Here is a 22730-nt window from a genome sequence, read left to right as displayed (position 1 = left end):
GGGGGTTAAACCTTTATTAGGTAATAAATGGCGGGTGCCCTGAAACTATAAAAAAATAACTAACCAACCAGCGTCACCTGTAACAGTTATATGGTGATCACTGGTGAAAGGGTTAACTAGGGGGCAATCAGGGGGCTTTATGCGGTAGTATATGGGGGTCCCTGGCGCTATAAAAAGCTGCGGCGAACCTAAATACCTACCTGCCTAACTAGCGTCACCTGTGACACTAATACGGCGATCAGAAAAATGATCGCTTATTAGGCTGGGTTCACACTGGAGCGATGCGGGAACCCGCCGCGGATTCGCGGCGTTTCCGCATCGCTCCAGTGTGAACCCTCCCGGCGGCAGTTCACACTGCCCTATGCGAACTGCTGGGAGTGTCAGTGAAATGTTACTGACACCCCCAGATCAGTTCGCATATCGCAGTGCGATCTGCAAACTCGGATCGCATGGTGTGAACACCCATGCGATCCGATTCTGCTGCGGGCCAAAAAAAGGGTCCCGTGCGAATTTGCGGCGGGTGCGGTGGGTGTGGCGGGTGCGGCGGGTGCGGCGAATGGCTGAACTCGAATCGCACAGAGATCGGATGTGATTTGCACCGCAGTGCGGTGCGAATCACATTCGTTCTCATAAACCGCTGCAATGTGAACCCAGCCTTAGTGACACTGGCGACGGGGGGTGATCACGGGGTTAAACCTTTATTGGGGGGGTTAGGGGGGTACATTAGAACTAAAGGGGGCTAACTCTAACTGCCCTAACAGTTATTACAGTCACAAATGACACCAATGCAAAAAAAAAAAAAAAAAAAATGACATTGGTGTCACTGTGACTGGGGGGCAGGGGTAATTGGGGGGGTGATCGGGGGGTAAAGGGGGGGTGTGAGTGTGCCTGGCATGTTCTACTGTGTGTGTAGAGTGTTGGTGCAACTCACCGATCCGCTCTCCTCCGTGTCGGAACGGAAAATACCGACACGGAGGAGAGAATACATCACTTCCTCTCCTGTGTTTACATTACAGGAGAGGAAGTGATGTCACCGGGGATTTCCATTCGTCGAGAGCGATCGCGAGGGGGTGGCCATGAATGAATGGCCGCCCCCTCATCCCGGATCGCTCTCGAAGAAATGCCGACCGCCGCAGGCACCGGGGGGGGGCCCGATCGGGCCCCCCACCCGCGGGCAGGCAGGGACTTATATATACGCCCATATGCCTGCCCGTGCCATTCTGCCGACGTATATCGTCGTGCGGCGGTCGGCAAGTGGTTAAGGGGGAATTGTTTTGTCAAGGGAGTTTCCAAACATGGATAAGACGCATTTAAATAACAGCTTCTTTTTATCCTGGATGTTAGCAGTATATGTTGCGTAGCGAGGAAAGGGCCCTCCTCTGGACCAAGTGTGTGTGTGTGTGTGTGTGTATATGTGTGTATGTATGGTGTATGTGTGTGTGTGTGTGTGTATGTATATGTATATGTATATGTATATATATATAAAAAAAATTTTAATTCAATTAATGCAATTCTATACACACAATTTACGTCTCAGTGTATGTATAATGCCTTCCTGCTGTTGGCTATCTGGTATTATAGAATCTGTCAGTTTGTATCGCACGTTAAACTCTGACATTAGATTGGTTTCCCTACTGTTCTTTTTGAACAAGTTAGATTTGTAGTCCGAGTCTTCAAGCGGGAAATGCGATACTCCTAAGAACCAAGGCTTGAGGTGTGCCTTGGCCTAGCTGGTCAGTATGCCTGAAAAGAGGACAAAAAGACACAAATTTAGGTGAAGAAGAGAAGGTAATGAACCATCACGGATAATGGCGTGCTCCCGGACGGCAACAGTAAGTAACCGGAAAGTATCTGCTGTGACAAAAGAACACACCGACTCCTGACTGATGAGAAGGAACCCCCTATAGAACCTGGAAAACTACCCCGAATCCAACTGAACATCCCCTGAAAGATTGAATTGAGCCTGATGCCCGAGACACCCAGACCCGAGAATGAACTGCTTGTGAAATGAGAGGATACATGGGGGGGAAAGGAACAAGGCCTGGCCCATGGAACCCCTGCAAAAGATGGCGAAATACCTCAACGAACACCAGTGAAATAGCTCAGAGACATACCCCCCCAAGAGGGTGAGATGGCGAGTGGCAAAAAAGACCACTAGCAGGAGTGCGAAAAGCTGGATACCTAATGGATGCGATGGAGTAACCGGATAAAGCCCATGCACCATGGCAATAATATTGTCAAACATGGAGAAACCACGCCGGACACAGGACCCTTGTCCCACCAGATACGATCGGGTCATGCTTCCGCCTGAGACCTAACAGCTGAGTCAGAATCCTGAACCGAGGAAGGAGGGCCAGACTCCCTCCCGGGGAAATAGTCCCATGGCATGATACAGTCATACCCAAGGTGCCCCTACTTGGAACAGGCTGGGGATCGGAAAAGACTGGACTGACGTCCCTAAGTAGAACTCCAGGCAATATGTTAGGCAAGATCAGAGCCAAGCGTGGAATCCAGAATCATTATGACGTCTGCCCAACCACCAAGGACCGACGTGGCTTAGCACACACCCTGAGAGAGACCATACATCCCTGGGTGGTAACCAGGACCTCAACACAACAGGGCATCAACTGAAGAAAAAATTAGCGACTGCTTCTGACCCAAGGGTGAGCCCAGTGGCGAAATGACATCAGCACCAATCAACTAGCCCCCAACAATGGCCGGGCTGATGGAAGTGAGTGCAAGCATGGTTGATATCGGTATGGATGCCAAGACGGCCCAACTTGAAACACCAACTAGAGAAATGACGGACAACCAGGCAGGAGAACAACAATGCGCCCCCCCCCCCAGCCTACCTAAGAATGAAACATGAGCAGAAATGCCCATACCACTGCGCGTGAATGAACCTGATGACGAAACCCACCCCCGCCCCCATGCGAGTGGTAAGTGAGCCTGAGTAACCTGCAGCACAGAGACAGGTAATTAACTGAAAACTTGGCTAGTGTACCCACGGGCCATGGTGGGTAGTCGTATGGATGTGGTGAATGAACATGCATCATATGACATACGGGCGAGAAGATTGTGGACAACACTCAATTAACAAAGGAAAACCTCAGCCCGTATGGATCCGTAGACATGACGGCTCCTGACGTGTGAGCCCTAGCTACCTGACCCAGGTACAAACATGACACAGACACGATGGGACATGACAAACGACGACAAATGACTACCAGAGTATGCCATCAAGGCTGAAATACTATGACAGACATGCTGGGCAGCAACACGGAGACAACGAAACTTAATGCTGATGCAGAAACGTAGAGACAGAAATCCAGGGGCAGAACACCATGACAGCAAAACCAAGACTGAAACGCTGAGGCATAAATGCAACGCCAGAAATCCTGGGGCAGAAACGCTATAACAGAAAAACCTGAGCCAGCGAAGCAACAGCAGAATCCTGGCCAGAAATGCAATGACCGAATACACGCTGAGACTGAATGTTGAGACAGAAATGCAAAGACAGAAATCATGGGGCAGAAACGCTATGACCGAAATGCTAAGACTGCATTCCGAGCCAGAATTATGGAGACTGAACGCCGAGCCAGAAAATAGCTGGGGCAGAACACTGACAGGAAAGCACGCAATGACAGAAATGCTGGGGCAGAATGCTATGACAAACGCTGGCAGAACACTAAGACCGCTATCGCAGAAAAACCTGGGCAGAGCGCTGGCTGTGATGGACACACTGACCAAAGAAAATTAAATAAGTAAAAGCAGCAACCTGGTGGACTGAGATCCTCTGACACTGCTGCAGCGATGCTAGTTTGCGGGGAGGAAAGGAGCGACTGGCGGGTGACAGCCCATCACCCCTCCGTGAGCACTAAGACCCACAGAGAGATACTCATGCACATTTGGACAGAACACTGGCCAATACCTCTCCCCCCCCCCCCCCTGCCATGCCCTGAGGGATCCCCAGATCAGCAGGACACTGATGGCTGCAGTGAAAAAAGTGCCTTTTTAAAAAAACATGAGATGGCCACTACAAAAAAAAGCAATTAGCAAAGCACACAGCAACAAATATGGATACCCCTGAGCATGCACTAATAATGATGTATCATCCATAATTATATTATTTAGTAGCGGCATATATTAGGGATGTCCACCGAAATTTCGGCCGCCAAAACATGTCAACCGAAAATGCCCTTTTCGGCAATTTGCCCAAAGAGAAAAACGTCCGATAATGGAGCCAAAAATGGGGTATGTTTCGGTATCTGGGCTGTTTCGGCCTAGTGTATTTTTTCGGTATCGGTTTCGGCACCAAAAACCCCCTTTCGGTGCACCCCTAATAATTGACCACATCCACAACACAATTTGTTACTCCCATTGTCTCCCAAAATGAAAAAAATACTACTTGCAAAGATGGCTCGTCTGTTTGAGGTCGTAGAGCGACAGGATGTTTTCTTCTGAGGTGCTCATGCATCGCAGTAGTGCTGCCGTGGTACGCCATTTTGGTTTTGCAGAGGGAACAAAGGACCATTTTATCTGGCCTCTGTTTAAAGAATTCCCATACCTTTTTTGAAAGTTGTGGTCTGGCCTTTTGTGCTGCACCGGAACTTCCCCCCCCATTCGCAGGAGGAGGAGCAGCAGCCGCCGCCATTTACCTGCGAGATGAGACGAGTGTGACGCGTCAACGTCTTTCATGCACGTCGACACGTCGTGGCAGCTCGTGTGTGTGTGTGACCGGAAGCTTCAGAATTGGCAGGAATGGGGGAAGTTCTCCAAGTTTTCCTGGTCCAGCTTACATATGTTGGATATTTTGACCCACTATCCTTGGCAAACGGGTTATCATTGGATGTCATTGGACGTGACCTCCTTGTACACGTCTATACATCACTAATTTGGACTGCAGGCTGCACAGTATTTTTTGGCTTGTGAAAATCCTTTACATCACAGGCAAGCTTCCTTAATCGTGCGTTCCCTCGAATACAACCTCACACACAATTACGTTGTGTTTCAGGATGTGTATTACAGACAAACCATGGGCACAGCATTGGGGGCCAGGTTCGCCCTAAGTTATGCCAATCTCTTTATGGAGTATTGGGCGCAGTTTCGCCTCTGGTCCAATAATCCCTTTTGGGCGAACGTGGTGCTCTATGCTCGCTATATTGATGATATCCTGATCATCCGGGATTGTGACGATAGCCAGTTGAAAGCATTTTTGGCCCATTGTCAGCGTAATAATCCCTTTTGGGATTGAATTCACCCATGTGCTGGATAGCCAGAAGTTGACCTTGAACTGATGGTCCATGATGAATTGTGTACTTTTTCTCATACCCTTTTTCAAACCATCAGCAGGTAATTCATGCCTGCAGCAATCACCACCCCCGATGGATCAAAAAATGTACCGCTTGGTCAGTTTTGCTGGCTCCAAAGAACCTGCTCTTGTCTAAAAGATTATGATGAGCAGTGTATCGAGTAAAAGATTTTTGGAAAAGGGCTATGATCCGGCCACCATTGAAGATGCACACACCAAATATAGGCTAAAATACCCTGAGTTTGCTGGGAAGGTGAATTCCCAGCATGAAGTGGGGTGTACCAAATATGATGGGATTGGCTCAGTCAAGTAAAATAGTTACTTGCAGCAATTCTGATGTGACTTTTAACAATTGGTACTCAAACAAGGCCTTCCTTATTAACCACTTCCCGACCAGCGCACGACTATGTACGTCGACAGAATGGCACGGGCAGGCATATTGGCGTACATGTACGTCCAATATTCGATGCCGCCGTGCCATCGGGAGCGCGCCGCCGGCGGCGCGCTCCCGCGCTGGTCGAGACCCCCGTGAGTCCGGTCGCGGGACCCGCGGACTCGATCGCCGCGGGCATCCCCGCGATCGTCTCACGGAGCGGCCGAATGGAGGAAATGCTGTGTAAACAACATTTTTCCATTCTGCCTAGCAACTAGTGACGCTGATCTCTGCTCCATGTGATTGGAGCAGAGATCAGTGTACACTAAATGAAAGCCCAACCCCCCCACAGTTAGTAACACACCCCTAGGAACACTTAACCCCTACACTGCCACCCACTGGTTAACCCTTTCACTGCCAGTGTCATTTACACAGGAATCACTGCATTTATATAGCAGTGATTACTGTATAAATGACAATGGTCCCAAAAATGTGTCAAAAATGTCCGATGGGTCCCCCACAATGTCGCAGTCACAATAAAAATCGCAGATCGCCGCCATTACTAGTAAAAAAATAAATAATAAAAAATGTTTAATAAAAATGCTATAAAACTATCCCTATTTTGTAAACGCTATAACTTTTGCGCAAACCAATCAATAATCGCTTATTGCGATTTTTTTTTTTTTTTTACCAAAAATATGTAGAAGAATACGTATCGGCCTAAACTGAGGGAAAAAAATGTTTTTTTATATATTTTTGGGGGATATTTATTACAAAAAGTAAAAAATAATGCGTTTTTTTCAAAATTATCGCTCTATTTTTGTTTATAGCGCAAAAAATAAAAACCGCAGGGGTGATCAAATACCACCAAAAGAAAGCTCTATTTGTGGGAAAAAAAGGACGTGAATTTTGTTTGGGAGCCACGTCGCACGACCGCGCAATTGTCAGTTAAAGCGACGCAGTGCCGAATCGCAAAAAGTGGTCTGGTCTTTGACCAGCAAATTGGTCCGGTCTGAAAGTGGTTAAGCGGCTCATGGCCGCACGAGATCCTTGCGTGACCAATGTTCCAGAACGCCTGAATGTAATTTTCCATAGACACAAGAACTTAAGGGGACATATTGCGTCAAGCCGAGTCAGAAAACTCAAAACTGTGGTCAACCAATGTTGGAGCAGTTTTTGACCAAAAGGGTAGCTTTAAGTGTGGTGTCCCCAACTGTTTTTCTTTCCCGCCCCTTTGAGGGAGTGCACGTTTCAATTCAACCATTCCCTATAAAAGTGCTTGCCAATGGTGTACGAGACTAGCCTAGCTCTGAGAAAGGGGGTTCACCCCGAAACACATTATCTGTACCCCGTGTTCTGTGCATATGCATGCACCGTGTTTATGGCCTTTTGTCAGTTGCATTTTGTTAGTACTCGCTTTTATGCAAAAATTTCTTAACATTTGACAGTGCCATTTCTGCAACTGAGCAAATGTCAGTGTTTTTGATTACATTATTTAATACACTTTATTTTTAATAATTTATAGTTATATTATTTATGACTTTGTGTTTTAAATGTTATCACACCAGAGATGTCTACTAGAGTCTTTTGTTTTAAACAGATTTAAGTGAGTTATTCCTAAGAATTACAGGCCTGCAATATAAAACGCCAAATTTCTATGCAAAACGATGTACTGCTTTTGAGATGGAAAAAAAATCTGACATAATCGTACTGCCAGGGAGGTTAAAGGGGTTGGAAACACTGTTTAAAAAAAAAAATGTGTGTATGTATATATATGTGTGTGTGTGTGTGTATGTATGTATGTATGTATGTATATATATATATATATATGTATGTATGTATGTATGTATATATATATATAAATTAGCCCCGATCCTCAACTTCTGGGGTCCCCCGGCAGTGCTGGTATCTCTTCCCCGCATCGAGTGTTGGAGAAGGCTCTCCTGCAAGGGTGTACACCTTTTAGGGCCCTGCCCCCACATCACTGGATTTGATAGCAGCACAGCCATGGGCTCCCACTGCTATCAATCTATCCAATCAAGAGCCGAGACAACGGGCAGAGGAAGATCGCATCTCCACCAAGGAAACAAGTGGGCTCAGGTGAGTATAACTGGGGGGCCAGTGAGTTTTTACAACTTGATGCATTAAAGTGAAAAAACACGGGGGTTTACAACCCCTTCTTAAGAGACCGACATAGAGGAAGTGTGCAGATCAGCAAAGTGAAAATACTACTGATCTGCATGCTTGTGTCGGTGACTGAAAATGTAATGATACAATTGGGTTTGCAGAGAATTGGTGTTTGAGGTCAGTAATGAGGACCTACATTTCAAGTTTCAGATTGTCTTTAAGGTAAATTGAGTGAATTTTCCGATTGTAACACAGCTGCAGTGGTTGCTGGATAGCATTAGCAGCCTATTTTAGTTTTTTAATATTATTTTTTGTTTATTTTTGTCTCTCAACTCTCCATCACATGTGATTTGGTCATTTGTAAAACCCAGTAGTTGGTGGATATATTCATATGTATTAGGGATGCACCGAATGGGTTTTTTGGTGCCTAACCCGATACCGAAAATAAACCTTGATCCCAAAAGCTGATACCGAAACAGCACCGATACCGAAATTGACTGTTTTTTTTTTTTTTTATATTTTTATACAGGACATGGCCAAAGACTGGGGACATGCTACAGGAGATCAATGCAGCCTCACCAGTGCCTGTCGTGTAGCCTGCCTGTGCCTCACCATTCCATAAGCACACATATAGCGCGTGCATATATAACGCACACACAGATATCTATCTTTTCTTTTTTTAAATTGGCAGCTGCAGCTCTGTACCTTCAATCTCAATGCTGGGTACTGCACTGTAGGGGGAAGCAGAGAGCACAGCACACACTGCTAGACTTTTCTCTCCTTTGCTTTCACATTCACAGTAAACGGCGTACCTGAGCTCCTGCACAGCCGGTTTACACATCGGCTGAGGAGCCATATGCAGCCACCGCTGGGGAGAGGGGGACTTTACAGCGAGACCCCACGGGCCGCCTGCAGCATGGTTGAGGAGGAAGGGAGGGGAGGAGGAGAGAGTAAAGGCAGAATGGCGCCCCTGTGATGGGCCGGGCCAGGCCCGTCCCATTTTCGGCACCAGTATCCATGGAAATTCTCTTTCGGCTTTTTGGCGAAAGGGCCATTTTCGGCCGATATGTTTCAGCGGCCGAAATTTTGGTGCATCCCTAATATGTATAATAGAACTTTCAAAATGTAAATGTGTATAGCCGATCTTTAATTTGAAATGTTATCAGTCAAAGATAGTGGGGATTTCCAAGCCCAGAGAAATGAGTTACATTTGTACACACCGCTGATTTGCATAGATTGTGTGTGCGTGACATCCAGCCTCTGTCCTGGTACATATATAACCTTTAGCCTTGAGCGTAAATTGCTGATCTTCAAGTTTATCTACTTCAACCCCTAAAAGAATGTGTAGTATATGCCATATCTTGTATTAAAAGTTCTTTAAAAATTTTATGTATAATGTATAATTTCTCAGTACACCCCTCACATTTTTGTGAATATTTTATCATATCTTTTTATGTGACAACACTGAAGAAATTACACTTTTCTACAATGTAAAGTAGTGAGTGTACAGCTTGTATAACAGTGTAATTTGCTGCCCCCTCTAAATAATTCAACGCATAGACATTAATTTCGAAACCACTGGCATCAAAAGTGAGTACACCCCTAAGTGAAAATGTCCAAATTGGGCCAAATTAGCCATTTTCCCTCTTCAGTGTCATGTGACTCGTTGGCGTTTACAAGGTCTCAGGTGTGAATGGGGAGCAGGTATGTTAAATTTTGGTTCTCTCTGGTGACTGGAAGTTCAGCATGGCACATGGAAAAGAACTCCCTGAGGATCTGAAAAAAGAATTGTTGCTCTACATAAAGATGGCTTGGGCTATAAGAATGCCAAGACTCTGAAACTGAGCTGCAGCACGGTGGCGGAGACCATACAGCGATTTAACAGGACAGGTTCCACTCAGAACAGGCCTCACCGTGGTCAACCAAAGAAGTTGAGTGCACATGCTCAGCATCCTATCCAGAGGTTATCTTTGGGAAATAGATGTATGAGTACTGCCAGCATCGCTGCAGGGGGGGGGGGGCAGCTTGTCAGTGCTCAGACCATAGGCCACACACTGAATCAAATTGGTCTGCATGGCTGTCATTCTAGAAGGAAGCCTCTTCTAAAGATGTGCACAGGAAAGCCCACAGTTTGCTGAAGACAAGCAGACTAAGGACATTACTTACTAGATCCTGTGGTCTGAGGAGCCCAAGATAAAATGATTTGGTTCAGATGGTGTCAAGCGTGTGTGGCTGAAAACAAGGTGAGGAGTACAGAGACAAGTGTGTCTTTCCTACAGTCAAGCACGGTGGTGGGAGTGTCATGGTTTTGGGCTGCATGAGTGCTGCCGGCACTGGGAAGCTACAGTTCATTGAGGGAACCATGAATGCTATACTGTGGCAGAACATGATTCCCCTCCCTTCAAAGACTGGGCTGCAGGGCATTATTCCAAACCCCAACCTTTCAACCCCAAACACACCTCCAAGACGACCACTGCTTTGCTAAGGGTAAAGGTGATGGACTGGCCAAGGATGTCTCCAGACCTAAACCCTATTGAGCATCTGTGGGGCATCCTCAAACGGAAAGTGGAAGAGCCCAAGGTCTCCAACATCCACCAGCTCAGTGATGTCATCATGGAGGGGAAAAGTACTTCAGTGGCAACCTGTGAAGCTCTGGTGAACTCCAAAGCCAAGAGGGTTAAGGCAGTGCTGGAAAATAATGGTGGCCACAAAAAATATTGACACTGGGTTAGACCATTAATGGCTGTGTTGAGTTATTTTGAGGGCACAGCAAATTTACACTGTTACACAAGCTGTACACTCACTACTTTACATTGTAGCAAAGTGTCATTTCTTCAGGCTCTGTTCACATCTAGGCATTTTTCTGCTCTAAGCCTCAGCTCTAAAAATGCCCAACAAGACACATCCCGTTCATTTCAATGGCCCCTGTTCACATGTCGCTTAAAGCAAAACACCCATCGCTCAAAGTACATGAGCTGCTTTTTTGGCAGATTACAGATGTTTTAATTTTTACGTTGTTGACCTTTTGCACTTCAAAACGCTGGAAAAACCTGTAAAATAGCATTGCCTAGATGTGAACATAGCCTCTGTGTCACATGAAAAGGTATAATATAGACAAAAATGTGAGGAGTGTGGTCACTTCTGTTTGTGTATTTTATATGTGTGTGTGTGTGTGTGTGTATAATATCATTGTCAAAAAGTTAATTTTATTTCAGTAATTCAATTCAAAAAGTAAAACTTGTATATTTTATATAGATGCTACACACAGTGAGATTTCAAGCATTTCCTTCTTTTCATTTTGATTGACTTGCAGCAAGTGAAAACCCAAAATTCACTCTGAAAATTTGAGTATTAAAGTGGAGGGCCACCCTAAAAAAAAAAAAAAAAATTAATATTCTTCAAAAAATATAATAAAAAAAACATTTGAAGAAAATTTTGTTTTATTTTTTACCTGTCCAGAAATCCCTGTTGCTAGGCAGTCTTCCTAATCTGCCTTCTTCCTGCTCCTCGGTGATCTTCGGTCTTCTCTTCCTCCGCGCTGTCTTCTGGGTAATGGGGCATGCTGTGTTCTGGGAACTGTGTTCCCTAACACAGCGCGTCCCATTCACAAAGCACCGCGCGACTCGTGCATGCGCAGTTGGAAACAGGCAGTGAAGCCGCAAGGCTCTACTGCCCGTTTCCCTTAGTTGGAATGGCAGCGCTGGGACCCGAGAGCCGAGGGACATGTCAACGTCGCGGGCACCCTGGAAAGGTAAGTTTCCTTATTAAAAGTCCGCAGCTACTTTTGTTTCAGCTGCTGACTTTTTTTAAATTTTTTTTTAGGTCTGAAACACCGCTTTAACCAGTTCCCGACCGGCGCACACCGATGTACGTCGGCAGAATGGCACAGGCAGGTATATTGGCGTACAGGTACGTCCAATCTTCAATGCCGCCCTGCCATCGCGAGCGCGGCGCTGGCGGCACGCTTACATGCCGGTCGGGACCCCCGTGAGTCCCGTTGCGGGTCCCGCGATCGTCTCACAGGGCGGTTGGGACACTTAACCCCTACATTGTCCCCCACTGGTTAACCCCTTCACGCCCCTTCCCATTGAAATCAGTGGGTAGCGTCTGCAAACCGCCTGAAAAGCGCTTTTGGCAGCAGCACTTTGTGGGCGCTTTTAACCCTTTATTTGGCCACTAGCAGGAGTTTAAAAGCGCCCCAATAGCGTTCGAAAAGGACCCTGGCCTTTTGTTACTTGTTTAACGTCCACTATTGAACTAATGCAAATAATGTCAGTTCTACCAAAGGGTAAAAACCTTGTGAGCTGCCACACTAAGCCGAAATTAACCTAAAAAACGCTGGTAAAGTGCTGCTAGTTTAAGCGGCGCTTTACGAGCGTTTTTCGGGCGCTGACATTGTGAAAGGGCTCTTAAAACACTTGGGCTTTCACATTGGGATTGCAGATGAGGCTTCTTTCAAGCGCTTTACAGGTGCTGTGTTTATTTTTTTTATTTTTATTTTTTTTAAATGCTAAAGCGCCTGAAAAACGCCCCAGTGTGAAAGGGGTCTAAAGGCAGAAGTTTTTCTTATCTTGCTATAGGGGCCTCTATACTATACTTTGCAGCTTGCTATTGGGGCACGTTGAAGGAAGGAGGAGCCAGAAGAGGAGAATGAAGGCTGTTCTGTGCAAAACAATTACACAGAGCAGGTAAGTATAACCATGTCTGTTTAACCGGTTCTCGACCAGCGCACGATGATGTACGTCGACAGAATGGCACAGGCAGGCATATTGGCGTACAGGTACGTCCAATATTCAATGCCGCCCTGCCATCAGGAGCACGCCGCCGGTGGCGCGCTCCCGCGCTGGTCGGGACCCCCGTAAGTCTGGTTGCGGGACCCGCGGACTCGATCGCCGCTGGCATCCCCGCGATCGTCTCACGGGGCGGCTGAATGGAGGAAATGCCGTGTAAGCAGCATTTCTCCATTCTGCCTAGCAACTAGTGACGCGGATCTCTGCTCCATGTGATTGGAGCAGAGATCAGTGTTCACTAAATGAAAGCCCAACCCCCCCACAGTTAGTAACACACGCCTAGGAACACTTAACCCCTACACTGCCACCCACTGGTTACCCCTTCACTGCCAGTGTCATTTACACAGGAATCACTGCATTTATATAGCAGTGATTACTGTATAAATGACAATGGTCCCAAAAATGTCCGATGTGTCCCCCACAATGTCGCAGTCACAATAAAAATCGCTGATCGTCGCCATTACTAGTAAAAAATAAAATAATAAAAAATTAATAAAAATGCTATAAAACTATCCCTATTTTGTAAACGCTATAACTTTTGCGCAAACAAATCAATCGATTATTGCGATTTTTTTTTTTTTTTTTTTTTTTTTATTATTTACCAAAAATATGTAGAAGAATACGTTTTTCTGTCTAAACTGAGGGAAAAAAATTTTTTATATATTTTTGGGGGATATTTATTATAACAAAAAGTAAAAAAATGCGTTTTCTTTTTTTCAAAATTGTCGCTCTATTTTTGTTTATAGTGCAAAAAATAAAAACCGCAGGGGTGATCAAATACCACCAAAAGAAAGCTCTATTTGTGGGGAAAAAAAAGGACGTCATTTTGTTTGGGAGCCACGTCGCACGACCGCACAATTGTCAGTTAAAGCGACGCAGTGCAGATTCGCAAAAAGTGGTCTGGTCTTTGACCAGCAAAATGGTCCGGTCTGTAAGTGGTTAAAAAAATAAATAAAAAAAATCACTTTAAAGACTGCAGGGAAGATCAGCATCTGAACCCAGAGAAGGTGGAGGCTGATAGACTGGAGGTAATAGAAGACATTACAATTTACATTTAAGGGAACTTTTACCAGTATTGTGCATTATATTTAAAGTGATCATATCCATGAAAAAAGTCTTAGCTTTTTGTACTACTTTATTATAAAAGATTTATATCTCCCTTTCACCCTTCATATTGATTCATGTCTGAATCCTAGTTAAAAATGTCCATATAGCCTACTTCTTGATGTGTGTATGTATGTGTATATATCTATCTCTTTCACTGCACAGCATGACATGGAGGCATTCGGCCTGTGGCACTGCTGAGGTGGTATGGAAGCCCAGGTTTCTTTGATAGTGGCTTTCAATTCATTTGCATTGTTGCTTCTGATGTCTCCTCTTCCTCTTGGCAATACCCCCCAGATCTCTATGGGGTTTAGGTCCGGCAAGTTTACTGGCCAGACGAGCACAGCGATACCGTGAGCCTTTAAATAAGGTATTGGTACTTTTGCAAGTGTGGGCAGGTGCCAAGTCCTTCTGGAAAATGAAATCAGAATCTCCTTAAGCTGGGTCCGCAGAGGGGAGCATGAAGTGCTCTAAAATTTCCTGGTAGAGTGCAGTGTTTCCCATCTGAGTCTCCACACCTGGGGCACGATGGCTCTGTCAGTCTCCAAAACAAAAATAGCTTCCTTGGTGTATAGGCTATGTATTATAAAGATCTGCGACAGTCTTTGTGCAGAGTCCAAGGAAATTTGGCTCCACTGATTTAAAACGCCATCCCACTGAGCCATACGTCAATTCTCCCATGTCGTTTTCCCATTTTGCCCGCCAAGGAAGGTCCAGATCTTTTTTTCTAATTTGATATTAAGCATTTGAGGTAGCATTCACCACAATTTGAGGGGCCTTACTCCATTCTAACTTTGTCTTAAGGCACGTGTTGTCAGTATAGTTTATCTGCAAATGGTGGTAGAAGCATTTATTTGAGAACCCGAATTCCTCTCAACTCCTGGAAGGTTTTCATTGTTCTAGCACTATATAGTTTTGGCAACCTTACCACTCCCATTTGTTTCCAGTTGTTGAGGTTTTCTAATCTCTCCAGCTCTGGGAGATTTTTATTCTCCAGTATCGGTGAGAACTCTGTAAACTGCATGTACTGGAGTATACCATCTCCCATACTTTTTTCTAATAAGTGTACTGTAGGGAAGTCTATATTCTTAATGACCTTGCTTCTAATGCCTCAATGTGGAGTACAGGGTAATAGTTCCCATACATGGTGACATACAGTACCCCTTTCCGGCGCGCACCCCCACAGCTGTTGTAATTGGACCGCCCTGAAGTAATGTGGCACTGCCAAACCTCCCGTCTTTTGACAGCTGCAGTACACAGACTTATCTTTGCATGTTTCCTTCTCCATACCAGTTCCCTAAATAAAGTATCCTCCTGAACCAACTTCCATTAATCCAAAACAGGGAGTACTGATATATATATAATTTTATTTATTTATTTTTTTGAGGCATCCACACCATCTTAAGACTGCAGCACCCCACCACCGACAGCAAGCGGTGGGACCATGCCTTGCGCTTTTCTTTTTAAACTCTCTCCAATAAGGGGACCAAATTTTTCTCGACTCATAATTTTGGGATTTACAATTATGTTTAGACCCAGATATATTACGTTCTTCACCACCTGTAAGTGCCTGGTGCAGTGCTCTCAGGTTCTCCCCTTCCAATGGTTCCATCGGCAGTAGGGTTGACTTTTCCTAGTTAATAAATAACAGAGAGCAAGCCAAATTTCTTAATATCCATTACTGTGGTCAATGATAGTTTGTCTCCTAGAAACAAAGGGATATCATCTGCATAGAGCAAGATTTATTCTGTATCTACTTCTCTACTAAAGCCCTTTATTTCTCTTGTTGACTTAATGGATATGGCTAATGGTTCTTTGGCCAGGGCAAAAAGCAGAGGCGACAAAGGGCACCCCAGTGTGTGTGTGTTTGTTTTTTTTTTGTTTTTTTATATATATATATATATATATATATATATATATATATATATATATATATATAAATTTCTGACATTTCTAAGGGCACGTTCACACTGGGGGGTGTCAACGACGATGCTTTGCAGGCACCTTGGCGGTGGTGCCCATTGATTTCAATGGGCAGGGGCACTTTTTTTGCCACTCCTAAGGTGCAGCAAAGATGCTGCTTGCAGGATTTTTTTTTTTTTTTTTTTTTTTTTTTTTTAACATCCCACAAGTGCACCGTTCGTGTGAAAGCCCTCAGGCTCCTGTAAAGCGCTTCAGTGTAAAAGTGTCCTAAAATTCTGTTTTCACTTTGTCATTTATGGGTTACTGAATGTAAATTTAATGAGAAAAATGATTGAAACTGCAGTAGTAAAAAAAGTGGTGTGTGTGTGTGTATATATAATATATATATATATATATATATATATATATATATATATATATATATATATATATATATATATATATATATATATATATATATATATATATATATACATTTTATAATTTATATTACTTTTTTTTTTTTTTTCCCCTCCCACTATCTAAAACAGATTTGGATGTTGCTTCCATGCATTTATGACTTGGCTGACATTGTTGGGATCCTTGCAGAGCTTGGGACGTCGCTAACAGTGGGCTATACCCAACTGTCTGCTTAATCTGGGCCACAGGAGAGCAAAAATAGGTTCACTTCTGTGACCCACAAGAAAGTATGGCTAAAAAACCGGTGGAAATACTTTTTAAAGAGGAAGTAAACCCTGATGGGTTTACTTCCTCTTTCATTCCCTGCAAAGGCAAAGCATAATGGACTACTATGCATCGCTTAGTAGTCCATTATGTGTCACTTACCTGACACAGGAGCCAGCGAAGTCACCGCTGTCCCCTGTAGTCCGCCGCATCAATCTTCTTGGTGGGGTCTCGCAGCTCCGCCGCTGTCATTCGGCGAAGCCGTCACTCCCGCGCATGCGCACGGGAGCCGACACGTGCGGCAGCTCTGTCATTGAGAATGCCGCGCTCAGTGCGCCTGCACGCTGCTGCGCCGTAGACAGCAGTGCCTGTTTTCGGGAAAATATCTCCTAAACCATATAGGTTTAGGAGATATTGCTTGGACCTACAGGTAAGCCTTAATCTAGGCTTACCTGTGGGTCAAAGTGGTTTGTAAGGGTTTACAATCACTTTAAAGCATTTGTTTTTCTTTTAAGCAAGAACTTAATTTCTAAAACAAAATAATATTCTATTGTCTGAGTCTAACTTGCCTAGTTGTACAATACCTGCAGCAAACCGTAGTGCTTTACCTTTTTTTAAAAAAACAAAAACAAGCTATGGCCCCTTTAAGAGATTGTTGGGTGGAGTTAAAGCATTGAAGTTTTACAAAACTGTTTTATAGTTGAAACCAGGAAGGAAATGCGACCTTTCTTGTGCTGCTAGTGTGGATCTCGCTTCTCTCCCACTTGTCTGTCCACTGTAAGTTCTCATGTTTTATTTGCAAACTCCTCTTACTATTTTTTTTTTTTTATTTGTGGAAAGATGTTTAATGTACAAACGAAGCTAATTTCTGCATTCGTGAACCTTATTTTTTATTTTATTTTTCTTCCTCTGGTCCAGTTGTCGTGTTGTTTCAAAGTTCACAGCCCCTCCCCACCATGTTTTAAAATAATCAGCAGTTTTTCTATAGTTTTCTTCTATAGAAGAAATTGTATCCCTTCTCATTTATATTTTTCCGAAAGCAGGAGCATGGTTTTTACATCCCTTTTTTTTTTTTCCTCAATGTAACAGAATTTAATGATTTTGCATTTCTAGTAAACAGATGCTCAATGTATTCTATATCTGATTAAATTCTGTATTTTTTTCTTTTTAATATAATTCATTAGAATGTACATATTTAGTGATTTTATAATTTTTTAATCATGCAAATAACTGTCAAGTATGAGATTTAAAGCTGCTTGTATGAAGTATATACACAAGATCACACTTTTTTTATATTCATACTACAGTATAAAGATTGTAAGTACATTTTTACTGCATCTTATTTGATAAACAAATTGGCGTTGTGGTTTCCTTTTTTTTTTTTTTTTTTTTTTTTTTTTTTTTTATAGAGCAGAATTTGTCCTTTGCTTTTAGTAGTAGCCTCTGATAGGAATGATACTTTTAGTTTGTCACTGTTTATGGATATGAACCGTGGATCATCTGACCCCTGAAGATATTTGTTCCACCCTGTCCTCAGGTGTGTGCCAGTATCTCCTGAGTATGGAAGTAGTAAACAGTTTTGAATCTCTCACCTGCTGCTTTTTTTCATTGCCATATCTCTGGGGAAAAGATCAAAGGTTAAAAAAAAATCAAAACTGAAAAAAAATTGCCTGCTAACCATGAAACAGCAAATTTCGCACTGTTGTATCGCAGTGAAGCCCAGGCAACGCACATTATGTATGTTAATTCACTGCATTGCCACTTATTATGAATGCCACAGTACTGCACTAAAAATGCTGACTTGTGTCATGTATCATACAGATTTAAATGGGCTCTTAAACTTGGATTCAGTAAAACATTTTAAGGTGGAAAAGAACATAAGCGGTACTTAAAAAACACGTAAAATATGGTTGTGTTGATGTGGCCCCTGGAGCACAAAGAAAGACGTGCTGTTTGGTTAACTTATGGAAAGTATAAGGAAATTGGAGAGAAAAAAAACTGCTGCTGATGGTTGCAATTACCAGACAAAAATTTTTAATTTATGGAAATGTAAAATGTAATCTGGTCACTATAGTTTGGTTTTATTAATAGACCCTACATATAGTCTTGAGTCTTATGCTTTGAATTGAAGCTTCATTTTAATTATAAATTCAGATTTGGCATACAGTTGTGTGTCTAAGGTTTCATTAGGCTTAATTTTTATATTTTCTTTGTATAAGCAGCAGCCCTGTATTTTAATCATTTTATAAATGGGTATGAATAGAAAGTCAAAAAGTATTGACCTGCATTGTGTGTATATTTAATTTGTATGTAATCTCACAACCACCTGTTATGCTGGCCATACATGTAATGCTCCAGCGGTCAGTTATTTGATCATTTAATACCATCTTTCACTGGAAAAAAAAAAATTGACATTTTGAAGCAAAGACTGACCTCATTGAATCTGATTTTTCACACGGTGTGCTAGAAAGGTGGGGGCTGTTAAAACTAGGTTAATCCATGTTTTGACCACACACCTTGTAGCTACTTGGGTCTGTTTACATATGCTGCTGTTGCAATGCTTTATTTTGTGATGGGACAACTCTAAGCTTATCGAGTTTGGCAAGTGCTGGCACTTGCCAAACTGGTCGAACGGTCAATGCTGCAACCACATGCTAAAGGTTTGCTGTGCATTTGCAGTGCTGCCTTTTAAATGTTAAAGCGGAGGTCCACCCTAAAATGGACCTCCGCTCATCGGAATCCCCCCCCCCCCCCCCCCCCCCGGCGCCACAATCGGCACCTTTCAGGGGGGAGGGGGGTGTAGTTACCTGGATAATCCAGGTAACTGCACCCACTTCCGGGCTAGCTCTCTGCGGAAAGGGGCGTACGTTACGCCCCTTTCCGCAAGCGCCCGCCCCCTTCAGCAAGTGCCCCGCTGCCTGCTGGGAAACACACAGCTCCCAGAGGCAGCGGGGACCGTCCGGATTGCGCCGCGCGGCTCGCGCATGCGCAGTAGGGAACCGGGAAATGAAGCCGAAAGGCTCCATTTCCGGATTCCCATACCCAAGATGGCGGCGGCAGGACCTGACAGACGAGCGAGCGATCGGCTTCGGGTGCCGACATCGCGGGCGCGCTGGACAGGTAAGTGTCACTATTTAAAAGTCAGCAGCTGCAGTATTTGTAGCTGCTGGCTTTAAAAAAAAAAAAAAGCGGAGTCCTGGTGGACTCCCGCTTTAAATCCCTTGACATTAGGAAAAAAAAAGGCATTCTGCAGACGGCAGTATCGCTTCCTGAATGTCTGTAAACCAACACTTAACCACCTCAGAAAAAGTGATCCACTGCGGATTGCTACTCATACGATGAGCCTGTCTGCCCATGTGAAGGAGCCTTAAGTTTTCAATGCCTTCATCAAACCTCTAACAATTGGCAGGTAGTATTGATCAACCGCTGTAAACGACTTTATATTTTGCAGTCAATATATTGAAGGCAACTGACTTGTTAAATACTGAAGGGTACAGTCCAGGAAATTGCAAATGGAAGAAACTAGTGATGATAGAACTTTTGGAGCTTCCGCTGCTATCTTGCATTTTAGGCTCCAGGGACACTGGAGCTCATAAACTGCAGTTTATTGGAGTTTGGGCGTTTTTTTTTTTTTTTTTTTTTTTTTAAAAGCCCATAAACTCCACTCTGTTAGCCTATGTGTCCATGCACACATGTACGTTTTTTAGCTTTAATGAGCAGTGGAGTTTATGGGCTTTTTTCTGAACGCCAGGAATTTGCGTTCAAAGTGCCGTTTTTTCACCGCCAAAAGCAGGTTTTTCAACCAGCGCTATCTGGCATCCAGAAAAAGCTTTTTTGAAAAAAATACACAAACTGTTTTATTCCTTGCCCGGTTAAAAACCTCTGCCTGCTCATGGTCATTAACACTGAATAGCTTGCTTCCTAAACAGGTGACAAACACTTGTACTAAAGTCTAAGTGTAATCTAGATTCTGTTGGTAATTGTTTGGTAACATAATCCTGAAGTAACTGCAGAAGTAATGACCATGTAACTTTTAAGATTAACAGCTTAAATATACAAACGGCCTCAGCGTTGTTACTTTTCTTTTAGTGTTAAAGTATATTCTAAAAATGATCCATAGTAACCAGTCAAATATTGCCTGTTTCTATTCCTGAAGGCCCCTTTCACACTGGGTTGGGAGGTGCGTCGGCAGTAAAGCACCACTATTTTTAGCAGTGCGTTACCATCGGATTTGCGCTGCTATTCGGCTGATTTACACCACACAAACGCGCCCGAGAGAGTTAAAAACAAACGCAAAGGGCCCCTGCAGAGATGCTTTGCCGGCGGTATAGCCGCGTTGCCACATTGATTTCAACAGGCGGGAGCGTTGTATACACTGCTCCTTTACCACTCCAAAGATGCTGCTAGCAGGACCCCCCTCCCCCTTTTTTTTTTTTTTCTTTTTTTTTTTTAACCATCCCAGCGCTCCGCACCAGTGTGAAAGCTTTCATATTGGAGACACAGCAACGACTGTGTCAGGTCGGTTTGCAGGCGCAATTTTTAGCGCTTTAGTGCCTGCAAAACAGCCCAGTGTCGGGTCTAAATGATCATAAACTCTGGTAGAGTTTTAGGAGCTCACATAGGATGTTACAAAGAGGCAAAAAAACTTTGATAAATGTTACAAGATCAATAAAGGATGTGTGTGGCTTATTTTTCAGGAACAAGGACATTTGTCAATATTTAGAATGTGGGAACTTTATTTTTTTAGTTTCTCGTACGTGGGAATCAAAAATGAGTTTGCCTTTTGCTAGTTTCATTTGTAAGTGGATCTGTCAGCCTTTGTACGTTGATCAGACTTGTTTTGTTTTAGTTGATTAGTGATATAATGCAGTTCTTTTTATACATCTTTATTTTATTTTTTTTTAGATTGCAAAGGGCTGGCTGTGTGTTTGAAAAATGTCCAAAAATAAGTCCAAATCAAGGTCGGGGTCATCCCGCTCTGTATCTCGCTCAAGGTCCCGTTCATTCTCTAAATCACGATCACGTTCAAGGTCTGCTTCACACTCAAGAAAACGCAGGCACAGGTAAGAATTCTGTGCTTACATGCAGTACAATATTTATAATTTGCTCATCTAGAGGGAATTCCTTAAAGTGAATCTGTGTGCACTTTCACTCAGACATTTGTAGCAAGGCATTATCTGATATTGTAGAGAGCTCCTTGGGAGCCTTGAAGTGGCTTTATTCCCTTCCATCTTTCAAGCCTCAGTATTGTTCAGCGACACAGCATAGGTATGAGCCAATAGTAAATGCTAAAGTGTTTGTAAATATCTGATGCAAATCTTGAACAAAGCACATCTTTCTATTGTGATTACTTGTCTCAATCCAGAGCACTGAGTTTAATTTCTGCCTCATTCCTCTGCTTTAGCAACTGACGCAACTGTTTGCATATTGGGTTCTGTGAGCTCTATGAGGCATCTGACCATGCAATCCAAAAAATACAGACCCCCTACTATGCATGATTGCTTACCGTTTTGAGAAGTTAAAGGAATTGTAAAGGCAGAAGCTTTTTTTATCTTAATGCATTAAGATAAGCCTTCTGTGTGCAGCTCTCACTTCTGATTGGCTTAACAGCAGTGTTGCCATTGGCTCCCGCTGCTGTCAGTTATCCAATCAGGAGAAAGGGGGCGGGCCCGAACAGAAGCTCCGTGTCTGAATGGATACATGGAGCTGCAGCTCGGCTCGATGCCCCCATAGAAAGCTGCTTGTTTTGGGGACACAACAGGATGGAGGGGCCAGGAGCAGCGAAGAGCAAAAAAAGAAAAAAACAACTTTACAATCGCTTTAACGTTAACCTAGATCCACATAATTAGCTTGCACTATGGGCATTATATGCAGTACACATGGTTTATTTTTTTCAGAGTATTTTGCCAATAAGTCACAGCCCTACCATCTTAGAGGAGGTTTAACATACAAGCCATTGTACAACCAGAAATAACTGGCACGATCGCCCTCCAATATAGAACCACAGTTCACCTTTCATTACGTGTTACACCCATATTCAGGGTGTAACATGTTATGTGCGAACCAGACCCTGCATCTCCTCGACCTGATAGCTAGCGGAGATACCCCCCCCCCCCCCATATGTGGAGCACAGTGCCAGTTAAATCTTTGTCACATTGTATCTGCTTACCCATACGGGATGTACGGATACACTGACAGATCTGCTGGAGACCTGTATGGCACCAGCCTCTGGTTGGATCATCAGACGTCTGCAGAGAGACTACTGCTTCCACTCTGAGCAAAGGTCATTTTCTACAGCATGCTGGCAAAGGACAAGCTTTCTTTTTCATACATCGTGGGACACAGGGTCAAGCTAATATTCTTTACCTGCTGGGTTATACTTTATCTCCAGGTGAATGGACACTGATAGACCTTTAGTCAGGAAGCGATCCCCTATATA

The 22730-nt window shown here is 43.7% G+C and overlaps 1 protein-coding gene across 5 annotated transcripts in view; it reads left to right on the top strand.

The window, feature by feature from the left end:
- The window catches only part of THRAP3 (thyroid hormone receptor associated protein 3), a 96011-nt gene that overhangs the window by 28391 nt on the left and 44890 nt on the right, over positions 1–22730 (top strand). For 4 of the 5 annotated variants that reach the window (XM_077481698.1, XM_077481694.1, XM_077481700.1 and 1 more), the window contains exon 3: positions 21197–21354. In XM_077481698.1, the coding sequence (XP_077337824.1) occupies positions 21227–21354 (128 nt within the window). In that variant the 5' untranslated portion in view covers positions 21197–21226. Of the gene's footprint in view, positions 1–16990; positions 17069–21196; positions 21355–22730 lie in introns of those variants that run through there. The other variant, XM_077481695.1, reaches the window with a different exon arrangement.

Source organism: Lithobates pipiens, unplaced genomic scaffold, assembly GCF_037356315.1.
Source record: "Lithobates pipiens isolate NorthernLeopardFrog02 unplaced genomic scaffold, aLitPip1_a1.2 Scaffold_16, whole genome shotgun sequence".
NCBI lineage: Eukaryota > Metazoa > Chordata > Amphibia > Anura > Ranidae > Lithobates > Lithobates pipiens.
The sequence above is the reverse complement of the archived record's forward strand: the minus strand, read 5'-3'. Positions and strand labels throughout refer to the sequence as shown.